Source organism: Emiliania huxleyi (genome assembly GCF_000372725.1).
Source record: "Emiliania huxleyi CCMP1516 unplaced genomic scaffold EMIHUscaffold_4, whole genome shotgun sequence".
In the NCBI taxonomy this organism is placed as follows: Eukaryota; Haptophyta; order Isochrysidales; family Noelaerhabdaceae; genus Emiliania; species Emiliania huxleyi.
The window spans coordinates 2,223,672-2,240,113 of NW_005198966.1; the positions used below are offsets into that span (position 1 = coordinate 2,223,672).

At 65.4% G+C, this 16,442-nt stretch overlaps 2 protein-coding genes across 2 annotated transcripts; both read left to right on the plus strand.

Moving 5' to 3' along the window:
- Positions 1-3,353: 3,353 nt before the first annotated feature.
- EMIHUDRAFT_96198 (hypothetical protein) lies at positions 3,354-4,817 on the plus strand (the record flags this gene model as incomplete). The annotated part of the gene is made up of 2 exons (XM_005770865.1): positions 3,354-3,797; positions 3,939-4,817. The coding sequence occupies 2 exons, from the start codon at positions 3,354-3,356 to the stop codon at positions 4,815-4,817; spliced, it is 1,323 nt and encodes a 440-aa protein (XP_005770922.1).
- Positions 4,818-14,017: 9,200 nt separating this feature from the next.
- EMIHUDRAFT_432446 (hypothetical protein) lies at positions 14,018-15,101 on the plus strand (the record flags this gene model as incomplete). The annotated part of the gene is made up of 4 exons (XM_005770866.1): positions 14,018-14,145; positions 14,252-14,282; positions 14,423-14,478; positions 14,706-15,101. Coding segments are annotated over 4 exons (404 nt in total), but the record flags the coding sequence as incomplete, so codon positions are not given.
- Positions 15,102-16,442: the final 1,341 nt, after the last annotated feature.

Below are 16,442 nucleotides of genomic sequence, written 5' to 3' on the forward strand. Positions count from 1 at the left end.
ATCTGTTGTGATGCAGTGAGCATAGAGGGCGAGCCTCGGTGGTCTGCTACGGAGCAGTGAGTCCTGAAGGCGAGTTCTCGTGATCTGCGGTGAAGCAGTGAGCGTGGAGGGCGAGCCTTTGTGATCTGCTGTGGAGCAGTGAGTGTAGAGGACGAGCTTTCGTAATCTGCTGCTAAGCAGTGACACAGTGGAGGGCGAGCTCTCGTAATCTGCAGGGGAGCAGTGAGCGGGGAGAGGTGAGCTCTGATCTGCTGTTGAGCAGTGAGTGCTGAGGTCTGCTGTGAGGCAGTGAGAGTGCTGAAGGCGAGCTCTCGTGAACGTGAAGCAAAGAGTGCTGAGAGGGTGAGAGCTCTCGTGATCTGCCGTGAAGCAGCGTGAGCCGAGGGCGCGAGCTCTCTTGATCTGCTGTGTAGCAGTGAGTGTATAGGGAGGCGAGCTCTGATCTGCTGTGGGGCAGTGAGCTGGGAGGGCGAGCTCTCGTGATCTGCTGAGGAGAGCAGTGAGTGTAGGGGGCGAGCTCTCGCGTCCAGCTCTGGAGAGAGGTGAGCTCTCGTGACCCGTGCTGTAGAGCAGTGAGCGTGGAGGGCGAGAGCTCTCGTGACCTGCTGTGTGGAGCAGGGAGCGTGAAGGTGAGGCTCTCGTGTTACTCAGAACTCACTGCTCAGGGGAAAGTCGAGCGAGTAGCTCGAGGCTCGTACGAGGGGCGCGCTACAGTAGAGCGGCCCGTTGAGCCCTAGCAAGGTGCGGGGCGCGCTCTCGAGCGGGCGGCCGCTTGAATGTCTGAGTGGCAGGGCGCCTGGCGAAGGCGGCCAGCGCATGTATGGCGCGCCGGGGTGCCGCTCAGCACGGCGGAGTAGGGGGTCGCGCTCGATAGACTCGAGCAGCTGCCTCTGGTTTGCGTCGCGTGCCGCATACGGCGGCAAGTCGCAAGCAATAAAGCGCCCTGAGGGCACTGGAAAGGGTATCCGCGTGGCTGAGGGGCACGCTAGCGCGGCACGGTGAGCCCTAGCAAGGCGCGGGGCGCGCTCGAGCGGGCGGTCACCATGAATGTCCGAGTATGCCAAGAAGAGGCATGCTCGTGTAAGAGGCGGCGAGGCGGCTGCGGCTGCAGGCGGCCTTCTCGCCAATGGCACGCCACGCGGGGCGTGCGGTGCGTATGGGGGAGACGCGGAGCGCCTCGCGAAGGCGGCGAGCGCATGTGTGGCGCGCCGAGGGGCCGCTCAGCGCGGCGGAGTAGAGCGTTGCGCTCGATAGACTCGAGCAGCTGCCTCTGGTTTGCGTCGCGTGCCACACGGCGGCAAGTCGCGAGCAATTAAGCGCCCCGAGGGCACTGGAGAGGGTGTCTGCGTGGCTGAGGGGCACGCTAGCGCGGCACGGTGAGCCCTAGCAAGGCGCGGGGCGCGCTCGAGCGGGCGGCCGCTATGAACTCTGAGCATGCCGAGACGAGGCATGCTCGTGTAAGAGGCGGCGAGGGGGCCGCGGCTGCAGGCGGCCGTCTCGCCAATGGCACGCCACGCGGGGCGTGCGGTGCGCCTGGGGGAGGCGCAGGACGCCTCGCGAAGGCGGCGAGCGCATGCAGAGCGCCTCGAGAGGTCGCTCGACACAGCGAAGTAGAGTGTCGTGCTAGAGCGACTCGAGCAGCTGCCTCTGGTTTGCGTCGCGCGCCACACGGCGGCAGGTCGCGAGCAACGAAGCGCCCCGAGGGCACTTGAGAGGGTGTCTGCGCGGCCGAGGGGCGCGCTAGAGCGGCACGGTGAGCCCTAGCCGGGCGTGGGGCGCGCTCGCGCGGGCGGTCACCATGAACCTCCGAGTATGCCAAGAAGAGGCATGCTCGTGTAAGAGGCGGCGAGGCGGCGGAGCCGGCGGCTGCGGGGGGCGGCCTTCTCGCCAAAGGCACGCCACGCGAAGGCGTGAGGGGTGTGTGGAGGAGGCGCAGGGCGCCTCGCAAAGTCGGCCAGTTAATGTGTGGGGCGCTGAGTGGTCGCTCAGCGCGGCGGAGTAGAGCGTTGCGCTCGATCGGCTGGAGCAGCTGTCTCTGGTTTGTGTCGCGCGCCACGAGGAGGCATGTCGCGGGCGATGCAGCGCCCCGAGGGCACTCGAGCAGAGGGCACTCGAGAGGGTGCCTGCGCGGCTGAGGGGCGCGCTAGAGCGGCACGGTGAGCCCTAGCGAGGCGCGGAGGCGTTGCGTGCGAGCGTAGCAACGAGGCTGGTCGGACGGACTGCGGGGTCGTGCGACTTCCTAGGAGAGCGGGACTGGAGGGGTTTCATGCCTCCACAGGTTCGCCTTCCTCTTCGGGCGGAAAGAGGGAGGGGAGGGGGATGTCGCCGACATAGACCTAGAGGAAGAGGTCTAGGCCGGGACGTGAGGGCGTGTGACCTTGTGGCGGAGCGCCAGTGTGGCGCTCGGGTTGCAGGCATGCTGCCAGCGTCTTGGGAGGGTCGTGGGCGCCGCGCCCAGACCCTCGTTTTGGGGTGGGGGAGCCACTTCGGTAACACGCGTTTAGGGTGTGGGTGGCTGTTCGAGAAAGAATTCCGAAGCGGAAATCTTTGGGAGATCTCAGGAGATCTCGCGCACTCGAACAGGGCACTCACGTGCGGTTGCTCCTCTCTACCCACTCATGGCGTCTCCTGAGAGGACAGCGCCATGACTGTTGTGCATACACACGTTCGGAGCGGACACGACTAGAATAAATATTCTCCACCGCGTGAGCGCACGCGAACAAAGGACGGAATATTTATTCGGCCGGAGCTGGGCCGCATAAATTGGGAGACGGACTGTGAAGGACGTCAGCAAGTTAGACGTTTCACTCTCCAGAATCGCGCGCACCGCGATGGTGCGCGCGTGTATCATGGCACCGCTCGCGCCCGCCCGCCCGCCACTGCTCGCGTTGGGAGCATGGGATGACGTGGTGAGGTGGGGCAGCAATGATTGCGCAGGGGAAAATCTCATGTGAACTTCCTTGCGAGACCATTGTAGTGACGGATGTACACGCCGTCCTCGCGGTCTCAGCTTGGTCGGATCCTTGAGTCGCGTCGGGAGGGTTCCTGCCCCTTCCTCGTCACAGCCAGGGACCATCACGGAACCTGGCCAGGGGAGCACCACCGTGCGGGAAGGGTGGCTGTTCGAGAAAGAATTCCGAAGCGGAAATCTTTGGGAGATCTCAGGAGATCTCGCGCACTCGAACAGGGCACTCACGTGCGGTTGCTCCTCTCTACCCACTCATGGCGTCTCCTGAGAGGACAGCGCCATGACTGTTGTGCATACACACGTTCGGAGCGGACACGACTAGAATAAATATTCTCTCTCTCAACCCGACGCAACTCGGCGACTTCGTTCTCCGCGACGCTCTATAATGTACGGCCGCACGCTGCGCAGCGATCCAGCGCTGCAGGTCCCAGCCTTCGCGCGAGGCGACGCGCTTAAGATTCCAGCGGAGCTGCTCAGAGCAGAGACGCTCGAACTTGAGAGCCGCAAGATCTTCAAGCGAGAGCACGAGACCGGCCCTTACGCTGCAGTGCGAAAGGAGCGAGGCGCGGGCATGATCGATGCGCCGGAGCTCCGCGAGGCGTGGGAAAGGCTGCTTCTCCCGAGACAGTCTGGCGGTATTTTGGACAAGCCGCCAATGTACCTTGACGTGTGTTGCGCAAAGGAGGCCGCCCAGGAGCTGCTCTCCACCACGCTTGGCGAGGCGGTTAAGCGGCGCGATTGGCAGGAGATGTGGGTACTGCTGGGGCAGATTGATGTCGCGCTGACCCAACTCGCCGGCTTTGGCACCGGCGCGGAGCTGCCGTGGTGGGTGGGTGCCTGCCCCAGCGCTGGCGCCTCGAGCTCCGGAGTGTCAGAGCATATCGACCTGGCGGTTCGCTCTGAGCCAGGCGGGGCTGATAATCCGCTCGATGCTGCGAGCGTGCCCTCTCTGCCTGCGCCGGGTGAGCAGGTGGATTCCACGCGAGACGACGAACCCGGTGGCGTGGACAATCCACTCACCGCCGACGCAACCCCGCCCGCCGTTGTCAAGATCGAGCAACACTCACCTGGTCCCAGCTCGTCTGGTGGCCACAAGCGGGGGGTCGACGAGGCGGATCTCCAAGTGGGCGGCGGCGACGACGACGACGACGATGATGACGAGGAGGAGAAGGACACCGATTATCAAAGAATCTTGCGGTCACTGGGACCTATCGGGCAGCCGCACGAGTCGCATTTCTCGCTGCAGGTCGTGAGTAAGTCGGGCCTGAAGGAACGCAAACGGTCTCTCGCGGCTCAGATTGTGAAGCTCCAGGAAGAGATCGCTCAGGTCGACGAGACGTTGGAAGCCGCTCACGCGCTTTCAGATGACGAAATGGATCGAGTAATAAGAGAGCAGGAAGAGCAGGAAGATCCCGATTGGGTGGAGGAACTTGACGAGGATGACATGCACGACGAGTGGCATGGTGGAATGCTGCATGGCGCCTGTGAGTGCGACAGGTGTACGGCAAGGCGTCTGCAGCTTAGTCCTGAATCCTCGGAGGACGAAGCAGACGAGGCGGAAGCGAAGCGAATCGACGAGGAGGACTACGAGGACGACGATAACGACACGGACGACGAGGACGACGAGGCATACAGGCTAGCAGATTCCCTCATCGCGCATGCACTGTCGTATCACGGCCTGTCGCCATCAAGCCAGGACGACAACCTGGGATTAAGTCGGTTTCATTATCTGCGTCACGTCAACGTCGTCGAGACCGCCATCGACATAGTGCGACAGCTTGGCAAGCTCGACACGGACCTTGGCCGCAAACTGCAGAAGATCGATACATGGCTGAACGATCCGGCGTAGCAGATATGGGCGGCGTCGGAGTCGTCGAAGCTCGAACATGTGCGAAAGGGACATCCTCGCCACGTCGGCTCGTCTCACCACCAGTCGGGGTGTTGGAGCACTTGGAGTACAGAATTAATTATGTTGTAGTGCGAGGGAGCTTGGTTGTAAAACAGTCCCGTGCCCAGTGTCGTGCGAGGGAGTTTTGTTGTAAAATTCTTTTAAACAACTACCTACACAAAAACAACCCTGACGTGCAACAGCCCCTAACCCCAGCTGGGGCGCGTTTCGGTGCAACCGGGAGAATCACGACGGTCGCAACCATCGCGTCTCATATGACTCGCCGCACGACTGCCGCGCGCCTCAACAACGGCGGGCTCGCCATCCCCAAAAGCCTACCCGTGGGTGGGACGGTCGAGGCCGCCAGCTCCAAGTGCGTCAAGCGCGAGCACGAAGCCGCCGCCTACGCCAAGGTGCGAAAGGACAGGGGTGCAGCACCCATTTCTGTGCGTGAGCTGCGGGAGGAGTGGCAGCGGCTGCTGCTGCCGAGCCGCGGCAGCGCGAGTGCAGAGAGCAGGGAGAGCGCGGCGCTGGCTGCGGATGCGGAGGTACCCGACGTGCCTCCGCTGTTCTTTGGAGCGTGCTATGGCAGCGAGCTGGCGCAAGAGCTGCTGAGGCGCGAGCTGGCGACTGCGATCGCCAACGAGGAGTGGCATGAGCTGTGGGTGATGCTGGGCCAGATCAGAACCTGTATCGAGCAGCTGGCAAACCCAGATGCAGTCAGGCCGTGGTGGGTGCGCCAGAGCCAGCAGGCGGGGAGCTCGGGGGTCGCAGAGCAAGTGGATCTCGCGGCGCAAGAGGAGCCGGGTGGCGCTGACGCTCCGCTGGACGTGAGCAGTGGCGTCGACATTGCGCCGCCGGCGGTCAAGCTGGAGGCAGCGACAGAGGCGGCGCCATCAACGGGAGGCGATGCGGGCGGTACGCAGGTCCAGAGCTTGCTTTCATCGACGAGCGAGGCGGTCACAAGCGCGGCTGGCTCGGGAGCGGCGATGGCCGAGGCGGCTGACGTCGAGGCGGCTGACGCGGCTGACATCGAGGCGGCTGGCAGCAGTGAGTCCACTCGAATCATGGCCGAGGTGGCGCCGCGGTCCTTCTCTCGGCCCGTGTGGTCCGCACTGCCAACGACAGGCAAAGCCACCTACTCGAAGAGGCTCGGCGACTGGTACGCGCGACTTGAGGAGTGGTGCGAGTGGTTCGATGGCGCCAAACTGGAGGAGGTCGGGTCAAGCCCGCCGCCGAAGCCTCCGGCCAATAAAGGCCCCAGGCAGCTTGCGGCGTACGAGGAGGCACGCGCGCACCACGCGACCGAGCACAATATTTGGAGCGAAAAGAACACGGTGCGGAAGCGCAACCGCGAATACGATTCGGCGCAGGCGCGGGCTGCCCGTGGCGGCACCAGCACCAAGTCCGCGAGGCGGCTCAAGCCCAGCTCGGACCCGATGCCTCCCCCTCCGCCCGAGAACGCCGCCGAGGCGGCGGAGTGCGCTGCTGCCGCCAACGGCCTGAGCGAGCTCCTTGGCGTGCGCCCGGCCAGCGAGCCCATCAACAGCGGTGACGACCTGATCAAGCGCGTCGTGGCGGTGAGCAGAGGCGGTGGTGACCTGGTCGACATCACGCTCGGGATGGTGGATGGGGGCGCGTTTCCGCCCGGCATGAGCAAGCTGCGGCACGATGCGACGCCCTGCATCTCGTGCACACGGTGCTCGCTCGAGTGGTCCGCCGACTACGCGGCCCGCGTGGTGAAGGCGCTGCTGAATCCGCCCAGCGCGCGAGGCAGCTTCGACCACCTCTTTGCGCAGGGCGCGTGCGGCTGGCGGCTGCAGCAGGCGCTGCAGGCTCACATGCGCGGGCGCACGCCGACGTGGGGCCTCTGCCTCACCTGCAGCTGCATCGACCTGCTCAAGTCGTGCGCCGAGACCTTTCAACGGAACAGGGCGCGCCTGATGATGGAGCGGCTACAGCTGCTGCCTCTGAGCGAGCAGGAAGTGCTTCACCGCGTGGGGGTGCCCATCGAGACCTACGAGCGCCGCCTGTGGATCGGGGGGGAGTGCGTGGTGGTTGCCGGCGGTGCCCGCATCCACGTCATACTGCTGCATGGCGGCAGGTCGGCGATCGTCAGCAAGACGACGACGACGAAGCTCTCGGGCCACGTCTACGGCCCCGAGGTGAGCGTCGCGCTCGACCGGGGCGGCGCCTTCGTGGTGGGGCCCGTCCGCGACGTGCCTGGCGCCATCACGCTTCTCGCCGTCACCACCGGGAGGGACTGGACGAGCATCGTCAGGGAGGAGCGCAATGCAAATCGCCCGCTTTGGAAGCAGGGCAAGCTGCCGGCGTTGCCGACGGCGCCTGCCTCCGACACGACCGACAAGACGCGCGCGGCGGTGGTGGCCAAGAACACGGGCCCGCTCGCGCGCGTGCTTCGCAACAGCAACAGCCTCCCGCTCGCCGCCCTCACCGCCGACGGCAACGCCATCGACACCATCGACAAGAACCGCACCTTTCTCGCCGCGCACATCCTCGCCCTGCGCCACACGGAGGCTCAGAAGGCGGCCAGGGCCAAGCGCAGGTCGGTCCGCGCGGCGGCGGGGGCGGCGGCGCCTCCCGGAGGAGTGCACCACGACTCGTGCGCCTGCTGCATCAAGGGCCGCCGTCGGCGATCGGCCACCTCGGCCGGCCGGCAGAGCCTGAGCGGCCGCGCGTGGATGCCATTATAGGCCGCGCCATTGGCCCTGGCAGCCTCTGCAGCCAGTGCCAGCGGGTGCTGGCGGACCCGCACAGCGCGCAGAGCGAGGCCTTTGAACACACGAACCGGGGCGGACGGTCGGGCGGGATCCTCGACGTGGGCGCCGTGGCGGGGCAGGACACGCCAGCGCGGTACGTCGCGGGAGTCGTGGCGGCGAGTCGGCACGGCGCGCAGCTCCTCCCGCCAAAGGTCGACCCACTCGACGCGTCGGTGGCGCAGCTCGACATTCTCGTGCCCGCGTTGCCGGGCTGCAACCCGCAGGACACGCCCGGCAACCCGCTCGTCACCTTCCCGCTGACGCCGAGCTTCCGGAGCGCGCCGCTGGGTCCCGCCGAGTACGAGTGGGCGTGCGAGCACGTTGACGGCTTCGCCGAGATCGTCGCCGGGAACTCGCGCACGCACCTCGAGCTCATCACCGGGGTCGACGCGACCGGCATCATGCGCTACGACGACGGCGTCCTGCTGGGCGGCCGGGGCTGCGATTTCACGCTGGACAAAACCTCGTGGAAAAGCCTCGCGGCCGCATGCTCGTTCACCGGCCCGCTGCTGGGGAGGAGCGGCTGCACCGGCATCGGCGACTCCGTTTCGGGCTTCGTCGCTGGCATCTGCCACATCCGCCTCTGCGGGGCGCGGCACACCGCGGCGGACGGCGCCCCGGCGGACGGCGACCTCGAGGGCTTCATCGCGCGCGGCCAGCACAAGGGCGGCTTCGAGGCGGAGCGGCACAACGGAACCTACCTAAACGAAGATGGCGCGGGAGACCACACCAACAGCGGCTTGCTGCACGAGGTGGTGGTGGAGATGTGGGGTTGCGCCTACTGCAGCCTCTCGGAGGAGCAGCGTGCCGAGGCGAACGGGCTGCTGGCGACGCTCATGGGGCGGGACAAGTTTGCGGCGATGCCGGTGGTGCCAGACGCGCACATTGGCCTGCAGCTCCCACGGCTCGGCGGCATGATGGTGGCGCACTTCCATGTCTGGCGGCACTGGAGCATCCAGCACCCGCTGCTGGGCCGGTACGGCACGGCGGCGTGGGCGGCGTGAGACCTCTCCACCACCACCTCCCCTCCTCACTCCCCTCGCCCCTTGCCCCTCGCCCGTTCTCCTCGCTCTCCTCGCCTCCTTGCCTCCTCGCCTCCTCTCCTCGTCGCCTCCCGCCCGCCTCACCCGCCTCCTCCCCTGCCTCAACTCTCAAGCGCCCTCGAGACGGTTTGCGTAGTACGTTGTATAAGTACTTGATTGGGTACTGTTTGTGTTTTTGCTAAAAATATCTCCTTGTGTTTTTCGTGGCAGAGCTGCGATCTCAGCCCGCATTCCTCCGCTCAGCGCCGGCCGCCCATGCGCTCCCGGGGCCGCCCGACGGCGCGGGCCTCTTGCCGATGGACCCAGCCGAGGTGCCGAACCAGTTGGACCCGCGCTGACGCGCTGCGCGCGACCACCAGCCAGCTTTTCAGCGAGGCCGAGCACGGTGCGTCGAGAAAGCTGACAGTCAGAACAGTTGTCGCTTTTTTTCCCTCTTTTTGAGCGCTGCTGCTGCAGACCTTGCCCACCAGTGATACGAGACGCACCGGATCCAACCCTGGCAGCGCTTGACCGTCTCCCCGGTGGCCGCCCACAGGTGGCTGATCGAAGCGCCACTCATCGCTGCTTTCGCGCGCCTGGCTCTCAGAGGGCTCCTGCGGCTCTCCCTCGTCGCGTGACCGCCGCCGACATCATGTGCTCGGTCGTCCCCGCCGGCGCGGAGCTGCGCCACGTCGAATTCTTCGGTGGCTCGACCGCCGGCGCGCCCACCCTCGCCTCCTGCGCGCCTCACACCCAGTATTCTCCTCGCGCGCGGCCGACAAAGTAGGCACACGACCACCTCTCTCTCAGTCACCCCCCCCCACGATGCACAGCCCGTCCACTCTCGCCGGCAAGGCACACGGAACGCCCAATTTGGGCTGGAAATGCCGCCGCCACGGGTTGGTGGCGCCCTCGGCAGCGGGGCAGCGCCACGCCGCGCAAACTTGCGCGACAAACTTGCGACCTCTGTCCCTCGTATTCACCCCAGATTTTGCCCTATCCAGGCTCACCCGGTACCGCGAGCGGCGAGCCGCGCCAAGTTTGCTCCATTTCCGACAAGTTCATCCCGCCCGAAGGCCGATCTTCGGCCGCCTGGAGGCCCAGGACGGGGCTTGGGACCGGCCAGGTGTGGATTCTCCACGGCGCTGCGGTGTATCTGCGCGCCCATGGCGCGTTCAGGGGTGTGCCTGAGGCGTGTTGACTGCGGGGCGCCGCGATAGCGCGGCGCCGACGATTGTGTCAGCTCACTGTCACACCGTCGACACGGTCACAGTGTGTGTGCAGTGCGTCCACTCCGGCGACCGTGACGCCGTCGGTTCTCGCCTATACCGGCTAGTGTGGAGCTTTCAGTGTGGTTGCGTGTTGTACTAGTGATGCTGCACTAGGCGGCCCGTTTTTAGCAAAAACCAGATACCACATCGCGTGTGGTTGTCGAAAAACCGCATCTTCGCCCGTCTGGGACCTCTTCGTACGGCTCCAAAAACGGCTCCTTAACGACGGCTACGCGGCCCGGCGGTCGATCTGCGCCTTCTCAGCGGTGGAGGGGATGTGGGCGGTACGTGCGTACCGCGTGGTGTTGCGACGGTTTGACGAGTGCGACTCCCAGCGTCGACTTTTCGACCCCACGGAGCCTCTGCTGCTCCGGGGGGGGGGGTCTGCAGACCACCCGGCCGAACTTCAGAGTCGCGGTGCTCCTCAAATACCGCTCAAACGCCCACGATGCTGTGGAGGGGACATATGCTGATGATCCTGGCCCGATTGGTTCGCTCAGAAAGCTTCTGGGCGGTCGTTAAGGTTCGCTCCCCGCACACCGGCCCGGAAGTATGTTACATCATAGCAAAAGAAGGAGGAGGAAAACTCGAAAAAAGAAAACTTCGATGGACATCAGAGCGGTATAAGGACACTCACTAGGTAGGTAGGTAGGTAGTAAGGTGAAGAACAGCCAGGCTCGGACTGGACACCAACGCGTTATGGGTGGACGCTAGACAGATGATGACGACACGCACGAGCGACACACAGACACAAACAAGCTCACAAGACACACAGCCAGCTGGCTGCCACACACCCTGAGTTGGCGTACACATAACTCAAGGCCACATCCTCCCTGTCGCCCCCCCCAGCACTCCAAGGTGCCAAGAGAAACAAACAAGGGCACAACAAACAACAGACGGCAGGAAGTGACATGTGAGGCTAGAGCAGCTCGCTCCACCTCTAGCAATCTCACCGGCCGGCGAGGCACGGACGAGACCGTGTGTGGGGTCTAAGTGAGGTGTCTATGGACGCTCTCCTCATGGGCTAGCTGCCTGCAGCTAGCCCTAATCTCGCACTCACGGACAGTGACAATCAAATGGGTGAGTGTTTGCGAGCAGAGGCGCGTGGGCTAAATCTAGGCCGCACGTCGTGGCACTATGACGAAGTTAGACGTGCGGCCGCAGCGCGCCCGCCCCAGGCTCGGCGGTGCGCGCGTGTTAGCGAGAAAGTTGCGGGTAGAGCCGTTCCCGACTTGTCGAATGCGAGGCCTCTGCGACGAGTGCCAGTCGTGCTGCGGAGCCACGCCCTTCGAGCCGCGTCCCGTCGGCACTGTCCCCGAGTGGTCCCGCCTTGGCGGCACACACTCTCGACCAGGACAGTCCTGCTGACGGGAACGTGTCGCGCGCCGGCGACGGTTGCGGCGTGCTCGTTGTGAAGCCAAGATGGCACGACCACCGCCCTGCTTCGCAGACCGGGCAAGGAGGGGCCTGCTCCCGTTCCGCGAGGAACAGGAGGTCTCCCCCCCTCCCCCGGCCTGAGCAGCGACGGCTGGAAGGCAGCCCCGTGAGTCGAGGGCGGCGCGACCATTGCTGCTCTCCAATGACCAGAGGCCCGGTAACTGCAGATGGTCTCGCCGCCCCGCTCCGCCCCGCCCGCCGCCGCGCCGCGCCGCCGCCCGATGATTATTTAAGTAATAATGAATTAACAAATAATTAATTACCCCACCCGCCGCCGCGCCGCCCCGCCCTGCGCCGCCCGCTGCCTCGCCGCGCCGCCGCCTCGCGCTGCCCGCCGCCGCACACTAACCGCAAAAGAATTCAGAATGAAGAAAACACGCACGCCGCCGTGAACGGCGTTGCTCCCTAACAACTGTGTTGAGCTCGCGCAGCTCGACGACACGCGGTCCTCACTCCACCAGCCCACGGTTCCCACGCGCACACTGGCTCACCCACCGTGCGATGGGCAGGTGCGGCCGCGAGGACACCGCACCACCGAGGAAGAGCAGAAGACGCAGTGCACCTCGAGAGTAGAAACCTCGGCTGAGCTGCACATGATCCAGCCTCGCGCGCTCGCATTGGACTCCGAAGCCGAGGTCGACCGGCTCAGCGGTCGCAGTCACTCGTACGCGAGCCTCGGGCACAGCGACGACGATGGGGTGCCAGAGCCAGGCGGGCAGCCGCTCTTCGCCAGAGCGGCCGCCCGCGCAGTGGACGGGACGCCAGGGGCCGGAGCCACGGTGTGGGGCGCGGTCCGCGTCCTTCTCTTCACGCTGATGGTCGTCATGCTCGCGCTGATGAGCGGAGCCAACGAGGAGCCGCTCACAGAGGCCTTTGCTCGCTCGCCGCCGAGCGACGGCGGCAGCGGCGGCGCGCCGGCGGTGCTCGGGCGGACGCTCAGCGCCTTCGTCATTACCACCAACGACTCGTCGCCGCGCGCGCTCAGTACGCGCGCGCTGCTGCGCAACCTCTCGTTTGGGGACGTGCAGCTGCAGCGGGCACGACTCTCACTCGCACACCACCCGCGCACTCACTCACTACACCACCCGCACTCACTCCGCACACCGCTTACTCCGCACACCTGCACACACTCACTCCGTCACAGTCGCGCCTCAGCGCCCTTAGTAGCACCTCCTGCAGCCGCGTCCGCGCCTGCCCTCCTCCGCGCCCCGCACCGACACCCGCAGAAGCCGAGAGCACACACCCTGATCAATACACACAATGCACTATCGACTCCGGGACGCGCCCTCAGAACTGAACTCAGAACTGAAGGCGAGAGAGAGCACACAGCGCTGAAGGAGTGGCGAGGAGTGGGTGTAGGCCCCGCCGCCTCTGCTCGACCTGAAGTCGTGCCGCATCCGATCGCTCGTGCGGGCGATGGAGGCGCAGCCGGCCACACGTGTAGAGTTTCGCCACAAGCCGGGGGCCCGCATGAAAAGGATTGACGCGTTCATCACGACACTGCCACAGGCCGTGTACGACAAGATCTCGCGCATGCCCGACCCCTTCGTCTTCATCTTCGAGGTGTGAAGACGTGGTGGTGATGGTGGGGGGTGGGGGGGGGTGGGGGGGGGGGGGGCTTGCGTGCCAGATCGCCCACGCGCATGACACTGTCACGTCCCTGACACGTCCCTGACACGTCCTCTGTACATGTCCTGGGGGAACGCGTTGTGCTGCGGTGTGCGGCCGGGGCGCTGTGAACGGCGTCTCTTCACGCGGCGTGCGTGGGCTGTGAACAGGACGACGTGGTGGTGCACCCGCGGGCAAGAGGCAAGCTGCGGCGCGAGCGAGCGAGTCGACGGCCCATGCATCATCATTCACCCGTCGGTCCACACTCGTCGGGTGTAGGCAAGCTGCGGCGTGCGATCGAGGAGGCTGCCTCGCGGACCGTGCAGGCGCCGCGAGATTGGGCGAGATTGGCCCCAGACTGGTCGAGAGTGGCTGGGGTGTGGCGCATGGACCAAGCATGTGGACGGTGCGAGGAGGAGTGACGGAGCGCGGGATCGTTCCCACACATCTCGTGGTGGTGTGGAGTGGGGCGACCGCGTCGGCTCTCACGTCTCTCACCCTCGCTGCGGACATGCATGGGACATGGCGCGGCTCAGTCTGCCTCACGCACATGACTCGCTAGTGACTAGCAGCGCCCGTGGCTGAGGAGTGACGCACCCGCGCAGCTCAACCTGCCTTTTTTTTACCTGGGGATGATCGACCCGTTTTGCGCGGAAGCGGCGGGGGGTTCCCCCGTGAGGTCTGTCGTTGCGCCGCCACTGCCGCTGTTGCAGCGCGGGGCGGGACACCACGGCCCGCGACGGGGAAGAAGGCGCCCCACATTCGGAAGGGCTTGGCCCCGGATTATACCCCCCCCCCCCCCATTATTAAAACCCCCCCCAAACCCCTTCACAAAACATTGGGGAATTGGGAAGCACCCCCCCCCCCCCCACTCGGAAGCACCCCCCCCACACACACACACACTGGGAAGCACCCCCCCCCCCCCCTCCTGCCCCAGTCAACGACGCTGCAGCAGTCTCGCGGCGGGTAGCAACGCCTCCCTCCGCCCGCTCGCCTGCCCCGAGGCCGAGCCCAGGGCCGAGCGGGGGGAAGCCACTGCCTCGACGGCCCGGCCGTCAGATCTGACGAGGAGGAAGGGCACCGCACCCCGCCTCGTCCGGCCCGGCGGGAGCGGCGCGGGCGGCGGCGCGGGCGGCGGCGCGGGCGGCGGGCGTGGGGGAGACTACTGCAGGCGGCCGCGAGATCAGCCGAGATTAGCTGCGGCCGCGCCATGTCAACGCACCATTCCATGCCTGGCTAACCATTCCCCCCCCCCCTCCCCCCCCCGTGGCCGCCAGGTACAGCGGCTTCGCGACGCACGCCTTTGCGGTGCGTGTTGCGGTGGCGGAGGAGAGGCGCTCGGGCAAGCGCCGGCCGTCCTTCACGTGAGACCGTCCGTCAGGCGTTAAGCGCCCCCCCCCCCCTTCCCCCGTGAACGGCGTCTCTTCACGCCGCGTCGCTGTGAACAGGTGCGGCCGGCGATGGCAAAGCAGCTGCTGAGGGCGACTCGCAGTTTTGGGGGGTGGTGCGCGCGCCAGAGAGAGGAGCCGAGAATGTGAGCTGAGAAGTGAGCTGAGATGAGCTGAGATGTGAGCCGAGGTGAGCCGAGGTGAGTCGAGATTGCCGCGAGGTTTCAGCCTCGCTGCTTTGGCATGCGCGCGGGGAGTATAGCCCCGCGCCAAGTTGCTAGTTGGCCGGCGGCAGTGTGGGGCGGCGGCGTTTCAAGCCCCTCGCTGTGCCCGGTGTGAATAGGTCGGGCAGCACGCCCGTAGACAGGCGGCTGCAGGCTGTCTGCTCGCAGCTGGGCGGGTGCTTGCTGACCGACCCAGGGCTGTCGAGTCCGGGCGACGCAACCATGCGCGGCTCGTTCTACCAGGACCGCAAACAGTTCCCGTCGATAATCCGCGAGAACACGGGGCTGTTTTGGAAGGGCTTTTCTGAGTCGGTCGATGCGGCGATGTGCGTGGGTGTAGAGCGAGTACAGCTCGCACGCAAGTAGTGTAGTGTCCGCTCCGCCGCGGAGGTGATCTAGCAAGTGTAGCACGGCGGGGCGGAGTCCGGAGACGGGAGACGGGAGTTGAACTCACTGTGATATGTGATGCGCTCATTGCATGCATTTTGAAATTTTGCTCTTCAATGGGCTCTCGTGTCTATATATCTTCTATGCGTGACGAATCGATAGGCGATGACTCGCCTCTGATTGTGGCTGAGTAGATGCCAGTTTTTAGTAGCATCTAGCAAGCCGCGCCCGCCCCGCGCCGCGCGCGTGTGTGCCGTGTGAGGAGTGTGACGCGCGCGTGAAGCCTGGCGCCATTATACGGGCAGTACCAGGGCAGTACTCGATCGCCCGCGACGCATCACACATCTCATGCTCCTCAGTCGAGCGCCATCTCAGGCGGCAGAACCGTGCCGCCCGCGGCGGGGGGGTCGATCTGCATCTCGCCCATCGTCGCCCCCTCCAGCAGGGCCGCGAGTTGCAGCACGGGCGACGCGCCGCGAGCGCTGCTTGCGCCAGCGCCGCCAGCGCCGCCAGCGCAATCAGCGCCGCCAGCCACGCCAAGTGCACCGGTCTGGGCGCCGTCCCGCGTGCCATCCTCGTCGTCCGCATGGGCGCGGGCGAGGGTCTCTGCGATGCGGCTGACGGCGGCGCGACACCTGCCTGTCGCTTGAGCGAGACTGCGGCGCGCCGCGCTGACCTCGGCGAGGATCGTGCAGTCCGCAAAGCCGGCCGCTGCGGGAGGGTCCTCGATGCCGACCATCCCCAGCTCCTTCAGCGCCTCTTGGAAGCGAGAGAGGTACTCCACGCACAGATCGTAGGAGTCTTCGCCGACGCCTGCCCGGTCGATATCCCGCCAGTACTCGTCGGACACACGTTGGAAGCGCTCGACGACCAGATCCGCCATTTGGCAGTCTCGGCGCACACTCTCCACAACTGACCGCAGGGCCGCCCCCGTGTGATTCGGAGGCGACGACGCGGCGGTGTAGACACGGCGGGCGTGCAGACGCCGAACCTCTGTGCGTGGCTCTCCGCGTGCGGGAGCTTGCTTCTCGTCGCCGTCTTCAGAGCACGAATCGTCGGAAGACAACGAGCGCATCGGCCACACCGTGAGCACTCACCATTCGTGATTTGCGCGCCTGGATTTGTTTTTTGGCTGGGCGCTGTTCACAGACCTTGTTATTGAGAAGAAAATACGTCCTCTGGCGCTGTGCGCTGGTCTATGAGAGGTTGAGGTGCTCGAGCCCTGGAGGCCCTGGGGATGGGGGGAGACTACTACCCGCGGGCCTAGAAGGGGGATGGGACATTGAGATCGGTCATGAATGAGTGCGCGACACGCATGTGCACTGTCCAAAAGTTGAAATTTCGGAAGTTTACACAAAATCAGGAAAGAATTTAAACAAAACAACTCTCTCTCACAGCAGACAGGCTCGACACAGGTGCGAACTGGCGCGCAGGAAAGAAATGGATGCCAGCAGCAAATTGCGTGTGGG